General features: G+C 40.3%; 1 protein-coding gene across 1 annotated transcript in view; it reads right to left on the bottom strand.

The window, feature by feature from the left end:
* Positions 1-15,938, bottom strand: part of BFSP1 (beaded filament structural protein 1) — a 43,018-nt gene extending 27,080 nt beyond the window's left edge. Inside the window, exons 1-2 of the mRNA XM_075200734.1 lie at positions 15,565-15,938; positions 11,489-11,549 (exon numbers count right to left, since the gene is read on the bottom strand). Of these exons, the coding sequence (XP_075056835.1) occupies positions 11,489-11,549; positions 15,565-15,938 (435 nt within the window). The remainder of the gene's footprint in view (positions 1-11,488; positions 11,550-15,564) is intronic.
* Between the last annotated feature and the right edge of the window lie 453 nt (positions 15,939-16,391).

Raw genomic sequence — 16,391 nt, 5'->3', positions numbered from 1 at the left:
AGGGCAGAGGGGAAACAGAGAGCCAAAAAACAATCTCAATACAGGCAGGAGGGAGAGAGGAGGCACAGCACTTATCTCTGCAAACTGTCCTGCAGACTAGAGGCAGAACACCATCAGACGGCTAATTTATAATTTGGCCTAAGTGACCTCCCCTAGTGACAGAACAATGGACGTACCAAAGGCTCACTTTTCCTGCTCACTTTAACCCTTTAGAGAGGGACAAATAAGTTGCGAACACACACCTCAGCTTTTAGTTTCCTTTGGTTTTAATTCATCCCTCAGTTATAACTACATCTAGGCACATTTTTCTTTTAACAAAACTAACAATCCATTGCCTCTGTCATGGAGGTATGTGCTGAAAAACATTGCATATTCATGATTATTTAGCAATTGCATCTGGGAGTAATAAAGATAGAAGGATAAACGTGGTGGGTGGGAAGAGTGCTGGGAACAGTTTTTCACTCTTTTGAGGACATGTAATATAAGCTGCAAAAATAGGTGATTTTTTTCAGTATTTACAGCAAAACAGAACGCAGGAAAGTGTGTAGATGTGTTCCTAGCCGTTTTGCTGCCTATCATGGCAAATGAAATAATGCCTTTCTTATTCTTTATACAGACAAACATAATTTGTAAACTGTAACAAATACTTTAAACAGCGTCTGTGCGAGATCTATTGTTAAGTGAGAATCCACTAATTCAACTGTTATGAGCACAAAAATTTAGTTTTTGCATTTTTCAAATCGCTTTCCTATAATCTTTTTACTCTACTTTAACTCTGATGCCTGAGACAAATCCCTAAGTGCCAGTCCCAAGATTTGCATCTGTCAACTAACAATCAGAACTGTACATTTTACAGTGGTCAATGCACACTTATCCTTCATAGGGGTGCAAACAGCCTCATCAATTTAAAAATAATGTAAATCAGACATGTAATATAAGCTGTAAACAAGACATGTAGACAAAGGTACTCATCCAAGGTGACAAGTAGTAGACAGTGAGATAAAAACCAAAACCTTTTAGGGATTGGTTTTATGGGAGTTCTTTCTTAGATGCATACTGAATTCATCAGTGCAATAGAGGCTCGACTGCTCCATTATATATGAGAGCATGCTCAGTCGTCTTCATGTTTCAACACATTAAACATGTCTATGTATGTAGAAAATGAAAAAAAAGCAAAAAAAGGACCCACAGGCAAAATAATATTATACCAATGAGTGTTAGTAAAATATATAAAAACTACATGGTTGACGCCAGCAGTCAGTCTGCCCCTGCAGTCTTTTTTGAGAGCTTAACAGGTTTTGCAGTGCTGTCCTTTTAATATTAATTAAGTTGAAGGCATATTTCATTACTGTAATCAGAAATCTGGCCAGTACCAAGCCAAGTGAGAAGTTGTAGGATTACCCATATGTTGTAATGCCAAGTAACATCAAAACTATCACATTGCTAAAAAGGAATAAAACACAATTAAGTTAACATTTTTCTCTTTGATTTTCCTTTGTAGCTTCTAATTTGTTGCCTTTAATGGAATTTGTATTGATTTATTTGCTGCGGATATCTTGATAGGACTTGTACAGCTTTGAAACATAAGTGAGCAGATAAAAACGATCCAAGCCCTGGTCTCATTGGTACAATTAACTATAAAATCCAGAACACAAGGAAAGCACAGGAGTAAGATGCCAAAGTGAAATGTGATACAGGTCATGGATAAAAGCCATTGTAAGAACATGTGGCACATGCAGCTGTTTTGTGTTAGAGAATGACTGTGATACTGTTTTACTTCTTCAGTTTCCTCGCCTTCGTAGTCTACATTGTACTGTAATGCTGCTGTACAATAAAAGCGGAAGCATAATCTGTTGTTTCTAATAAAAACAATAACATTTTAATAAAAATGAAAGTCTTATATGTCTTATTTGTCTAACAGCATATAAGTAAGGTCACATGATGTCAAAACCTTACTGAAATCAGTGGACCATCTTCATTATCTGACTAGTTGCTTGACTCTATTTTTTTCTTCATTATTATGCAAACAATTGAGTTTAAGTCAGAGCAGTGGTGAAACTAATGAGGTTGCTGAGGGGGTCCCAGACATGTACCAATAACAACCATCACTGTCAGACTGGAATTCTAGCAGTATAACCAGCAATCATATTTTTTTGTTTATACTGAATGCTATGTATAGTATGTGGAAGAGCTGTGTTGTTTCCCTGTTATTAAAGGGCATTCCATTGATGTCACATGGTGATGTCATCAGGATATCGTTGAAGGGCAATATGGCATGTGATCCTCAACTACTAGAACAGTTTTGCGAGATGTTAACCTTTAGCAGGCCCCTTTCCAAGGAACTACACTATATGGACAAAAGTATTCAGACGCTTGACCATTACACCAACAGGGACTGTAATGACATTGTATTCCAATACATATACTTTAATATGAAGTTGGTTTCCCTTTTGCAGCGATAATAGCCTCCACTCTTCTTTGAAGGTTTTCCACAAGATGTTGGAGTGTTTCTGTGCAATTTGTGCCCATTCATTCTATAGAGCATTTATGAGGTCAGACACTGATGTTGGACGAGAAGGTCTGGCTTGCAATCTCCGTTCCAGTTCATCCCACGTGTTTGATGAGGTTGTGTAAGAGACTTACCTGTCCCTTGCTCCTGTTCTCGATTACAGACGCTGCTCTGTTCTTCCAGGTAGCTGGAGCACGGCTGCAGTCATGTGACAGTGAGGCGGAGAATTTTAATTCCTTTCCCCTATATTTTGCACTCTCTGACACACTGCCTGTGTCAGAGCAACAAGTTACAGCTTGGTGTCTTGCTCTCTCTCTGTGTATCCTGTGCTGCTTCCTGGTGTTCCTCCATTTATGACCTCTGGCTTGTTAGACCACTGCTTCTAGATTACTCTACTGACCGTGCTCCTGTGGATCCAACCCGCTATTCATATTGACTACTCTTCTGCCTGTGACCCGTCTATTCATACAGATTACTCTGCTGCCTGTGCCTCCGTGTATTCGAACTGGTTATAATTATTGTCCATTTCGCTGTCTAAGTATCAGTGTATTGGACTCTGCAACATGTGGTAGCTCTTCGGTGTATCCGACCTGGTGTTCCACTGACACTTGACAGGATTCTTCGGTGTGTGCTGATCTATCTCAGCTAAATTCTCCTTCCGTGCTTTACCGCTTCAGAGTTGACTCTCTGGATCTCTCATCCACAGCCTCTCACTTATTATGTCAGGGGACAATTTTATTATTGCCCTCATTTCTTAACCCTTCCTACTTTTCATATTTCTCTCCCTCCGATATTGTGTAGTATTCCTCACCTTGCCATCCCATCCACCCCCTCCACTCTCTCACCCTGTAGTCCACATTTATCTTTCCGGCCATTAGTTCCCTGTTTTACTACCTTCCCCGCCAATTAGTCTAAAGATGTCCCGTCCCCACCGCCATGTAGTTTTCCCAGCTCATTTCCAGGATGGCAGTGATAATTCAGCCACCACATTAAGGCGGAAACCCCGTCCCCTTCAGTCACCGTGGCGCCCATTTTAAATCTGATGGGGGAGCCTGCGAGCGGTGGAGGGGAGCCTCACGCCGCCACAGATTCTGACGCTGTGTTAGCGCCGTAGATCGCTATGGGCTCCGGACACCAGGGGCTTAATAGGGGGGACAGAAATAGGAGGTCAAGTGCTCCAGAGAGGCCTGTGCGCCCGTCCAATTCTGGAGCACGCAGGCAGCAGAGGGGTGGGAGAGGGGTGGGAGGATGGGCAGAAATTCATCTCCTTCAGCTACTCGTTACTATGGGAATGTCCCTGCACTGCAGACAGGAAATACTGGCAGGGATAGTGCGGCTGCACATTCAAATGAGCACATGGTTGCCACTTCACCCATGAATAGTTAAAGTACAATACAAGGGGTTAGGCTTTTTCTCCTATCCAGGCTCATAATGCTAATGTATTAAACACAGTATCAACTCCCCCCCTCCAGTCAATGTAGCCACTACCCCCACGTGTTTCAACCAGTGCATGCCCCGTCAAAGTTACCACCACTCATGCCCAAAGGGTGGTAGAGATACAGGGGCTGGCAACTTTCCTGTGGTGGTCCTTTTGCAGCGTTAAGTGACCCCCTCGCTGTGGATGCACACTCTCCCCTTCTTGTTCCTCAAGATAATTTGTTTCTGGGTCATAGCTCACACCTTCCCTTTGTGGATTTTCACAGACCCCATTCATCATTTGATAACTCCTCATATAGGCATGCAGGTGTTGGTAACATATTACCTTACCGTGAACAAACGGTCATGCAGCCAGGGAACATGCCATAACCTCCACTACCCAATCAGGCACAGTACATGACCCCACACTTTCAGAATATGCCCCCAAATATGCCCCCATCATCCTGGTCCCTCCCTTATCTGCCCATTCATTCCCAAGTGGAACAGAGCGTCTTGCCGCATTGAATGGCTCCATACCCCCTGTCAGACAGACGCATGTCATAGGTTTATTCTGGTCATTCATCACCCATGCAAGGCCCTTTTCAGCCACAAGGTAGCAGCTAGATGCCTGCTCCCTCTTGGGTAGACATTACACTAGATCATCCTCCAGCTCTTGGCTTTCGCATGAATACGAGCCTGGATGGTATTGCGACTTCCCTCACTCAGTGGTTCGGGGCAAGTGGGTTTGTGTAGATCAGATGTGTTGCCTCTGCCTAATATATCCTCTTGTACAGCAAAGGGGAGAAATGGATGGGGTTGGAGGAAGTGTATCATTATCGCAGTCTACACCGGCGGCCAGCAGACAAGACACCGTACAACGAAATATCACAACGGACACTGTGCCTCAGGATGACGCCTTGCAACAAGGACAAGGGATGCTGGTTTCCATAGTTGGTGAGAATATTTCTTTACCTGCCCAACAGTCGCACACACATAGCGCTCCAATGTCTACTGATGAAGATTCATCTGATGACGAACAAGGTTTGCACAAGCTGCTAAATTTACTGAAAGATCACTTAGTTCAACCCGCTAAGGTGCTGCCTGCGGTAGGGGACACTTTGATAATACGTCTCTTTTAACAGGAGTGACACCATGCATTAAAGACAGGATTAAAAAGGGAATATATATGGATATGTTTTCTTTAACAAAACAATAGAAAGAAAGACTAAGCTGCAGCCTGTAGTAAAGGGGGAATAGGTGAGGATGCATATCACACCTTTAATAACTGGTTTTCAGGATATTGCGTTTTCGCAGCATGTTATTTGGAAACCAGACCTAAGGCGCTAGTTGAAGTGTGGTGTTATCTTCATCTGATAATAAAAATGGTGGTAAATGACGGGCCTAATGTCTGGCGAACGTATGATGAAAGTTTTAGGGAAAAAGCTAATGGATTAGAACGTATTCCCCTGGAATGTAGGGATGTAGAAACCTGGTCGAAGCTCATGCGTCCTCAGGGGGGAGCGCAATTAGAAAGCGAAAATTTTCCAGGAGCTGGGGGGCGTGACGCCCCCCGTAGGAAGCGAAATAGATGCTTTGCTTTCAATTACTCCACCTGTGGTAGGGGGGATTCATGCAGATACAGACATATCGGCGCAATCTGTCGGGTTTCACACCCCGCACGGGACTGCACCAGGAATACAGCGGGTGCTGGGGAGGTCGTGGTATGCCAGAAGTTTCTGCGCAAGGCCCCCTCCTCCATTAGGTTATCTTCATTATATAAAAGGCTTGGTTTCTTTCCAGATACCTCACATGCCAACTTTCTTAATGAAAGATTTAAGCACGGTTTTAGGCTTCCAATTTCCGGACTGGTGCTGTCCGGTGATGGCCGTAATTTAAAATCTGCTTCATTGTTTTCTGAAGTAGTGTCTTCCAAGGTGAATAAAGAGATTGCCTTGGGACGCATGATTGGTCCTTTTGAGTTTCCCCCGTTTTCAAAATGTACCAAAAAAAGTGGCAGGTAAATATCGCTTAATTCAGCACCTATCTCACCCCCCGAGTTTTTCAGTGAACAATGTCATTGATGTGAGACACAGCTCAGTTACTTACCAGTCTTTTGAGGAGGCACTTGCCCTAGTTAGATCATATGGAAGGGGTGCGCTTTTAGCTAAGCTGGACATAAAATCCGCCTTTAGGCTTCTCTCTCTCCACCCAGAATATTTTAGATTTATGGGCTTTAAACTGCAGGATGGCTATTATATTGATCGCTGCCTTCCTATGGGCTGTTCGGTATCTTATGCGTTCATTGAGCGCTTTAGCTCCTTCCTGCATTGGTTTATACAAGCAGGAACGGGCCACGTTGGTTTAGTGCATTATTTGGATGATTTTTTGTTCATGACTCTGGGCTCATCTATTGTTTGTTTGGAGGTCTTGTTTGTGGCAAAATCTCTTTTTGCTGTTATGGGAGTTCCTATAGCCCACAACATAACTTAAGGTCCGGCTGTTTGCTTATCTTTCTTGGGTATAGAAATAGACACCATTGTAGGATGTTGTCGTCTACACAAGGAAAAGATTGATAAGTTGGGATCAATTATTGTAGAGGTTCTTAGCTCGGACACTAGTTCCTTGTGGCGAATACAGTCTCTGCTGGGATTATTGAATTTTGCGTGCAGAGTCATTCCTATGGGAAGGATTTTCTGCAGGAAGTTACAATTAGCCACAGCTTGGCTAACGAGGCCGCATGCGCGGTTTCGTCTAGCGGCTAAAATCCGAGGAGACCTTCGGATTTGGCCGACATTTTTGCGAGATTTTAATGGCGTATGTATTTGGCCAGATCGTTGTAACAACCCTGTCCAGGTTTGCTACTTTCCCTGTCTGCTCTGTTCTCCTGGTGATCACATGACTCGCCATCAGGGCGGGCCATTCAAACCTGCTCTGCTTAAACTCAGCACTGACACCTGCTCACTGTCAGTGCAACTTGTTTGCTACCCTGACTCCATGGACCCTTGTGTATCCTGACCCTGTGTCTTCCTTGTGAAAGAATTTCATTTCTTTAACCAAGTGCTGGAGCTATTCTCCTGGGACTTCCTTGCTGCAAGTATCTTTATGTGTATATTACAAGACTCTGTTTACTCTCATGTGTGCCTTTACTGTTATACACAGACTCTCATTACCTTCAACCCTGCTCTATAAGAACCTTTGTCATACCAAACAGGCTGGTTCTCTTACACTGCTAATTCCCGGACTCTGCGGTGTATAGACTTTACCTTCCATCTCTGTGTAGTGTCATCTACTAATTACTGATCCCTGTGGTATCCTGGACATTGGTTATTGCTACTTTCTCTGTGCTGCGCAGAGCGCTGACTATTCTCATCTTTGCTGTGGTTATTGTAGCTGATATCATCTGTGCTGTGAACAAGACTGCTGTTGTGTATATCACCTTGCCACGCTCTGCTGCGGCTAATTGACACCTGCATTGTATCACTGCCTCTGCTACAATCATGGCTACGCTCCGCCATAGCTAATTACCAACCCTCCTGTGTGCTTAACCTTGCCGGATTCTCCATCTTTGCACTGTGACATATCGTGTCTCCCTGCATTGCTGTATGTGGTGTTCCGCTCTGGATTCCTCTCTGCCTCAGTTCCAGTACTATGCCTTCTCGGATATTGATGCTTGCATTGCTATATGTTCTCCCTGTGATTTGCAGCACTTGTCGCTCCTTCCATTAATCTAAACATTCTCATTATTTCTGTATTATGTACGTTACTAATACTTCCACGTATTAGTTGTGACATCTATAAGTATTTATGCTTCTCCATTATATGTGATATCTATATTATACATCCACAGATTATACTTAATTTGTGTCATCTGTGCATATTTATATATATGTTTATTATCTACTCATTGAAGTATTGAAGAAGCAACATCCGTGTCTTGCCTCCTTATTCTGAACCCTAGTTAGGACTCAGCACCAGGTCATGTGCTGAGTCTTAGCTCTGACTAATGAGGCCAGTATCAAGCATGATTCGTAACAATCGCTCAGTGTCTAATTTGGATTTAGAAGTTCACACGGATGCTTCTGGAGCTCACGGCTTCGGAACTTTTTTCCAAGGTGAAGGGTACGTCGCTCCATGGCCTAAGGAGTGGCTGTAAAACAGGTTAGTAAAGAAACTATTGGTACTAGAATTTTTTCTATAGTGTTGTCCCTGGAGTTATGGTCCAGGCGTCTGTCGGGTCGGAACGTAGTGTTCTGGTACAACAATCTCGGGGTGGTTCAGGCCATTAACCAGCAAACCTCATCCTCGTTGCCTGCGGTTAACCTGTTGCGCAGATTGATTAAGCTTTCCTTGGAGTTTGATTTATTGTTTCGGACCAGGCATGTTCCAGGCATAGAGAATCACGTGGTTAACTCCATATCCCATTTTCAATGGCGTCGCTTCCGGTCCTTGGCACCCAATGCTCAGGTAATTGCAATGCCCTGTCCCCTTTCCGCTTGGCAGAGGGTCGAGTCGGTATAATGTGCCTGGCGGAATCTTTCTTGGCATCATCTACTAGCAGCAATGGCAATTGTTCCTGAATTCGTAGTCAAGAGGTCCTTCTCCAGGTCAGACCGACCTCATTTTAGACTTCATGTGGAGTAGGTGCTTCAAAATCCATTATGGCAGCTACCCTGTCCGGTATGTATTTTATAGCGAGTTTGCTTAGTGTTTCATATCCCACCAAGGGCTTCATGATCACTAAAGCTTTGAGGGGCTGGGCGAGAGAATGCCCTTTTGAAGCTGATACAAGGCACCCCATTTCTGTTGCAGTCCTAAAATAATTGGTGAGAGAGCTTTCGGTGGTTGCAGCCGATCCATATGAAGTATGTTCAGCAATGCCTTTTATCTGGCTTTCCATGGTGCATTCAGGATAAGCGAGCTTGTAGCGCTATCTAGCACTTACATAGGCAATGCCTTAATAGCAATATACACACATATTACAGACTCTTATGTTGCTTGTAAGTTACCCCCCTCAAAAACTGACCAATTTAATAAATGTCATTGGTTCAATTTATCAGCACAAAATGACCCAGGCATATGCCCGGTGGTATTGTGCTCAAAATTTTTATTGGCTCGCCCAAAAGAGGGAGAGATGTGGCTGTTACACACTGATGGTTCCCCCTTTTAAAATTTCAATCCAATGCTTTGGTTAAACGTTTCTTAGTTTATATTCACTTGGATCCGTCTCTTTATGGCACCCATTCCTTTAGAATTGGGGCGGCTATAGCTACGGGCGAGAAAGGCGCGTCCCCTTCTGACATACAGGCTATTGGCCGATGGAAGCCAGAAGCCTATAAGTTATATTTACATTCACAACCATAGTGTTGAAGGCTATTGTCTCGCCACTTCAGTAACCCAGGGCTATGCTGCTTGTCGCTTTTAGCGAGGTAATGAAGGGATTTTTCCCGTTTCTCCCTGCATTGGCTATTGGCTATTGACCTCCGGGTTTGTGGGTTTTTTGCCCTTCATATGGGTTACTGCTCAACCCCCCTCCCCCTTTCCTATCTGTCACAATCATTAACATAATTTTATAACAGCTTGTACAGCTGGTTATAATCAAAATAATTAGGAAAAGTAAGTGTTAAAGCGTTCACATATTTGGATACGCTTGGTTTTTGGTAAAGCGGTCCTAGATGTAAGGATTACGCTTGGTGGGATGTAATCTCTCACACGCATCAATCTTGAAGGGTAAAGCGGTCCCATGGTGGCACCTGGACCTGCTTGGTATTTATGCTTCCAATATTGAATTGATATAGTTATTATGGCCTGCTGTTGTGTGCAGAGGTCAGATCCCATTATCGAATCCACTGATATACATTCGCTCAAATGAGCATAGTTATGTAAGTGCCCTAAGGAGTCATATTCTTTGGTCTTAGGTACTCTGAATCGGAGGATTAACATATGGGTCATGGACCACTCATATGTTTTTTTGGGTGGAGAAACATAATCTTGCCTATAACTGGTCCTTATTTACTGACCTGGTAACAATAAAATGGGTTGGAAGAAGAGGACTTCTATGGCATTCACTCATGCCCCTAATGGAGGATGAGATACTTAAATTTGGCCCCCCAGATATATTTTTAGTGCATGCTGGAGGAAATGATCTAGGTTGATTCAAATCCTTGGATCTAATTTTAGATATGATTTAGATATGAGAGAGGATTTGAGAGCAATGCATGCTAGGTGGCCCACCATCAAAATGTGTTGGTCACACCCCGTCTTTACTGGAGAGCCCCCATTTCTGCTCCCATTATGCAGTCAATCATCAAAAAAACAATAAAGCTACAGAGAAAGTAGTAATCGCTTTGGGAGGTTTAGCTCACCCATGGATTACGGTAAGGCACACTCATTTTTTCCACCCTCATGGAGTTCATTTAACAAATAAGGGGTTGGAGTTGTTCATTTGTCATCTTTATAGGCAGTTATGGTCTTTAGTTAGTGCTCTGTGGTGGGCTGGGGACCCTTTAAAGGGTCTCAGCAGTGAGTAGGAGAGCAGTGCAGTCAGTCACTAATCGAAGGTGCTACCTTTGAATCGGCCGCACGTCACTACCCCTATTGCAGTAACCCGACTCTTGGTCCTCTTTAGTGTAGGGTCCCTTGGCGTGCCATTGGGCAGGCGCGTCAATGTGAGTCCAGAAGGGGGCAGTCGCATTGACGCCAAGTTTAGTACCGGCCAATGTTAAAGACCTGCGTTTCGTAAAGTCTTGGGACAGTGGTATTTGAGATTTACCTTACGCTGTGTTGGTTTCAAGATTGGTTGTTAGCTGACTGCCTTGCTCTTGCCGCCATCAGAGTTTAAGAAATATGTTATATTAAATAAACTGCGACCTTTTTGCCAAAATTATATCTTGTGTCCTTGTGGTTATTTTAGTTAAGTATGGTTATGGAGTATAACACAAAAGGTATTGGTGTAAGGATAAAAGGTATTAACACTGAACTTTATGTAAATTATTAGTAATATTATGAGTAACCTTGAAGATCAGTTGCCTGTATAAAAGTACTGAACCACCTTAACACGCTTATTGAAATCCTCAGTGACTTATAATATCCTCATAATTAACAATAAGCAACATTAGCCCACATCTAATGTACTGTTTTTGTAAGGTAGTAATACATGTGTTTGCTTACGTTCTCTTTCTCTTTCGAACACACATATGTAGGCTGTACACCTAGATACTTCAGAACAACCTTTTGTTTGAGAAACCAGTCCTACCGCCATCTCAAGACCAGGCAGTGAAAGTTGGTAAGTAATGAAACATTTTCAAACAAATTTCGATGTGATGAATCACATACAGTGTGTAGGTCTGTTTTTTTTAACTAGCACACATGCTTTTTATTATAGAATTTGATTATATGTGAGACAATAACTAGTTGAGATTCCAATTCTGGTTAAACAAGACATATGCAAACAAAGTGGAGCAACATGGGAGAACATGCTTTGTTTCAGCCTTACACCAGTTTTGTCATTTTAGTTCAATTGCCATTTTTATGAACCACACAAAAGCTCATGTATCATCATCTTACCTTGTTTAGTCGTTCAAGATTTTCTTTGAGAACTAGCTGATACTCACATTCACTTCTGTATCTGTGAATCACAAGAAAACAGTAAGGGGCAAAATAAACTATGGAAATAAGGCAGAAATACAGTGTTCATTGTTCACTAAGGTGACCATGGATTGATGACACTATTTGCGTTTTTATGGTACGTCCTTGGAGTCACGTCCTTGGAAATTTGGAGGCACATAAGTACCGAAATAGGGAATCACTGCACTAGGTCGTGTCTGAGTGTGGAAGAGGGGGGGGGACGGACCAGACTGTATTACTAGGCTCCCTCCAAAATTATGTTATTGGGCATGGCTATGTAGTGTTACAAAAATTGTTATGTACTTGTCACAGACTGTGGGAGTGGACCCTCTAAGCTTCTAGTAGTTACTTATGTGGAGTCTAAATAAGTAGATGTTCACCTACAGATTGCAAACCTCAGTTTTTCCCAGCTACAGCAGGTAAAGTGTATTTAGAAATGAATCCCCTTTTCAAGTTCTTTTCTTGATTGTCGGCTACAGAAAGAGGATACACACAAACTCTAGAAGTAGTGCTACCGTTATTACATTGATTACACAAAGTAATGGAAAGTGATTTGGTAAGGTTTATTTCTTGCATTTACAGTTGACATCTGCAAATTGTGAGCATTATGAAGGAGAGGGTTACAGACCTGACATCAAAACATAAAGTGGCCCAAGAAAAGACTTTATTGTCCTTACCTATCAATAGCTGGGAGTTATTGTGGGAACCATGGCAACCCTAGAAGAACTGGATTTAAAGATTTAGACAAAGCATAAAGGTTCCTTATTAAGAACCCCAACTTGTAAATTGAGAGGAGCAGTTTTGAAATATATTGCTCCCTTAAATCACACTGTCATCATTGGTTCTAATGTAGAGGGGTTTGTTCAATAAAATTCCCAGAAGCCCACAAATTCATGAAAGATCTGGAACCGAATGACATGATAAAATATATTTCATTTGTTTGGAATGCTGTTGATGCTGCACATGATGGCCTCTCTTGAGCTTTCTAGGCATTAAAATATAGAGTCCTACAAATTCATCCTACATATTGTCACAAAGTCCTTGCCAGAATGTGACTAGAGCTTAATCATTCCAACCAAGTTCATAGAACTTGCATATTAGCATAAGAAACCTGAACAAGCCATCACAAACTTTGCAAAATGTTGAAATGCCTATAACAATAGAGTTATGTATAATAAGACCATTCCCTTCCCCAAAGAGTGAGGCCTTGACTAAAGCTTCTCTGAAAAGAAGATAAATTATATAATCTGATTTGGCAGATGATATTTCAGTATTCCAAATGATATGAGGTGGCGAGGGAATGGGCATGCCTTGTTCAGAGACAGTTATGGCAGATGCAGGAACAGAATTAGCAGATCAAATTGTGATGCCATAAGCAATAGACACTTGAAGCAAATCAAAGTGTGCAGATAGACCTTGACTAGATAGTGTGTTCTTGATTAGCTTCCTGCTTCTCCACTTGAAAAAGTCAATAGCCAAAGTAGGCAACAGAATGCCAGCAAGGTCCATAGCTGGAGCAAACTATCATGCACTGCAGGAGGTATCAAATACTGTGGAACTGAACACACTGGGCCCCTAGCAGTTGGCTCGGTTTAAATGATTGTCTGGTCTTCTTCAAGGACCTCATCAAGGCCTTGGCCCAAAGTTTGCCCCACGAGGCATAGGCAAATGTAAAAAGGACTAGAAATTGAGAATCAATATTAAAGGTCATGTATGGCAGTAAAGGATCAGTATCAAAAAAAAGAGCTGAAGATCAGAGTCACAAGCAGAGAAGGATGGTCAAAAGACAAAGCAATCAAAAATGGAATAGCAAAGCTAGAATTTATACTACCACACAATAGTTAAAATAACCAGTAGCTCAGGCACAGTGCTGCACATTGAGTAAACCTTTTAACCTGGTATCTGTTAGTGGTATGAAATATAGTTAGAAGATTTAGTGGAATTTCCATGTCCCTGATGACTGGAGTATATCCACTTCTGTGGAAACAGCAGAGAATGGAGGCATGTGACAATTATTGGGCAGTCCCATTTTGTGGCCAAATAACAGAGAAATTTTGCATTACTTTAGCAAGCAATAACTTTTGAAGTAATCATCCCTCACTTTGATGTACCTCAATTTGCTTGTCAAGAAACATAGGCAAATACAGTATATGCTGTATGTATTTTTAAATAAATGGGTTCAAGTGTTATTATTTTTTTGTGCTCAGATTAGTGAGAACAATACAAAGACATAGACATTACACACTAAGGGCTAGATTTACTAAGCTGCGGGTTTGAAAAAGTGGGGATGTTGCCTATAGCAACCAATCAGATTCTAGCTAACATTTTGTAGAAGGTACTAAATAAATGAAAGCTAGAATCTGATTGGTTTCTATAGGCAACATCCCTGCTTTTTCAAACCCGCAGCTTAGTAAATCTAGCCCTGAGGGTTACAGAAATCTACTGGAGCTCAATTCCTTAATACATTATTATTATTATTATTATTATTATTATTATCATCATCATCAATATGTTAGATTGATAATAAATCCCACTACCTTTTTAGTTAAAGTACAAAACTAATACTAATATAGAAATATATGATAAATGTTTTTGCTAAAGACTTAAAAATAGAATTTTTTTTTCTTTTTTATTTTAATGGTTTCTTATGAGTATCAGAAAATCTATCAAGCATTCATTAAGATAGATGAATAAGCAGGAATTAAATCTTACTCTTTAGATAAAAACAAAAAATAAACTTTAATTTCCAGGCATTTTGGTAAGTTAGCAGTTTTAAAAAAAAAATTGTCTTCTAAAAAGTGTAACAATATATAATTACTCAAATAGTTAAAAGTCACACTGCTGAATATAATTATTTTCTAATGTAATTTAAATAATTATAAAAAAAATATTTATTTTGCATTGGTTGTCATGGTATTTACAGGGTTGACACCCCATATTTTGTTTACCAGAATAACCAAAGACATTTATAGTTCAATTTTATGCCTAATTATTTCTGAAACACCTGTTTGGTGTTTATTGGATACCCCTAGTGTTGTATGTATTTATTTTTCAAATTCTAAATGCACATATACAGTATATTATGAAGTACATTACAATAACAGAATTTCAATAAGAATTTACTCAGGATCTGTACAGAATTATATCAATTACTGTTTTTTTATCTGAACAGAATATCTTTTTTATGCATTTTAGACTGTGTTTTTTGCTTTGATAGCATATTGTAGTAGCCATACTTTTATTTGTTTTTCATGTATTTATTTTCAAAAGGAGCTAAAACAGGAAAACAAAACTTGTATTAACTCATAACTATATCCATAAATATACTAATTTATTTAGCAACTCCTCCTTGCCTGGTAGTTTAATTAGAAATTATTTCTTAATAAATATTATATATATATATTAAAAAAAGGCAGCAGTACTAACCAATTATATACGGATGTCTAGGTGCATATAAATGTATATATAAATTATATTAGACCTGCCTAACATACAAGTAAAATAACATGAAACAGGTATAGGCATGTTAGTATTGCTAAAAGTGAGTGTATAACTATAATAAGTATATTAATTTGACATTTAGTTAATCTATATATACAATCCCTAAGAAGCCAAAACATATCCAAACAAAATAAAAAAGGAAATGAATAACTATACTTTTAGCAAACAACTTTTAAATGTCCTTTATCATAAATCACTCAATGCAGTCGATGTATGAAATAGTGTTAAAATGTGCATTCTGTTATTATTGTCAGTTTAAGTTTAACTACCTTGTTTTATGACACATTTATAAAACTTTTTTAACTTTTTCTGTGATGAAAAATGGTCTCAGTTGCTTTGGGTATTTCTAAGCATTTTACAATTTTTAAAATATTTTTCATTTTTGGAAGATGTTCAAAAGATGCAATACTTATGGTATTATCTCCACACTATCTTTCTTAGCAGTTCAAAGATTGTTATTCAGTTCTAATGTATTGTTTCTGCTTACTGTAATAGAAAAGGTTCACATTACTCACTTGTTCTTGTATTCGTCAACCATTCTCTGGGCATCTTTGTACTCTCTCTCAAGTTTGGACTGATCGGAAGATAACTCACGGATTCTCTGCCGATTCAGCTCAATTTGTTCTGCAAAAGCTTCTTCCAGGCCGGAAATCTCATCCATTCTTTGGAAGGTCTCCAACTGCTTCCTAAAGATGGCATTTCTTTGTTCTAGTACTCTAGCCCGATTTATGTAATTGGCAAACCTCTCATTTAGCTCCTGCAAGTTTTCCAGTCCTTGTGCCTGCGATAAGCCAAGGTTTCTAATATCTACAACACTTTGTTCATCAAAGCCATCAGACCTTTCATATTTCTCTTTGCGAATTTCTCGCAAGTAACTAGTTTTGTACATGTTGCTGTCACTTTGGAACCTTCCTCTCTCCGAGCCAAACTAATCTGAGCAAAATTGTAATAGGCAAAGAATAAAAACTGTCCTCTCCCCGCTCTCCTCTGCACAAATGCCATCTGCAATAACTAAATGAAATTTACTTCAATGCAATAGGCCACAAGGGTACTGTTCTCTTGCTTTCCATTATTTGTCAGCATTTATTTTGTTCCAGGCATAGCAATTGTTTAGTCTTTTTCTGCATACAGTACACAGGCTTAGACTAGCAACTAAACAAAGGAAATGCATTTGTATATAATTGGTTCAATTAAAAATGATTAACCAAAGCATTTACAGTCTTTTACATTTATCGATTCATCCCCTATGTGTGTTTATATTGTCAAATGTATTTATTACTTAACACAAGTTTATTATAAAAGTGTTTACACATAAACAATTGTGCACATCATAAAGAATTAT

The sequence above is a fragment of the Mixophyes fleayi genome, chromosome 3 (assembly GCF_038048845.1).
Source record: "Mixophyes fleayi isolate aMixFle1 chromosome 3, aMixFle1.hap1, whole genome shotgun sequence".
NCBI classification, from domain to species: domain Eukaryota; kingdom Metazoa; phylum Chordata; class Amphibia; order Anura; family Limnodynastidae; genus Mixophyes; species Mixophyes fleayi.
The sequence above is the reverse complement of the archived record's forward strand: the minus strand, read 5'-3'. Positions and strand labels throughout refer to the sequence as shown.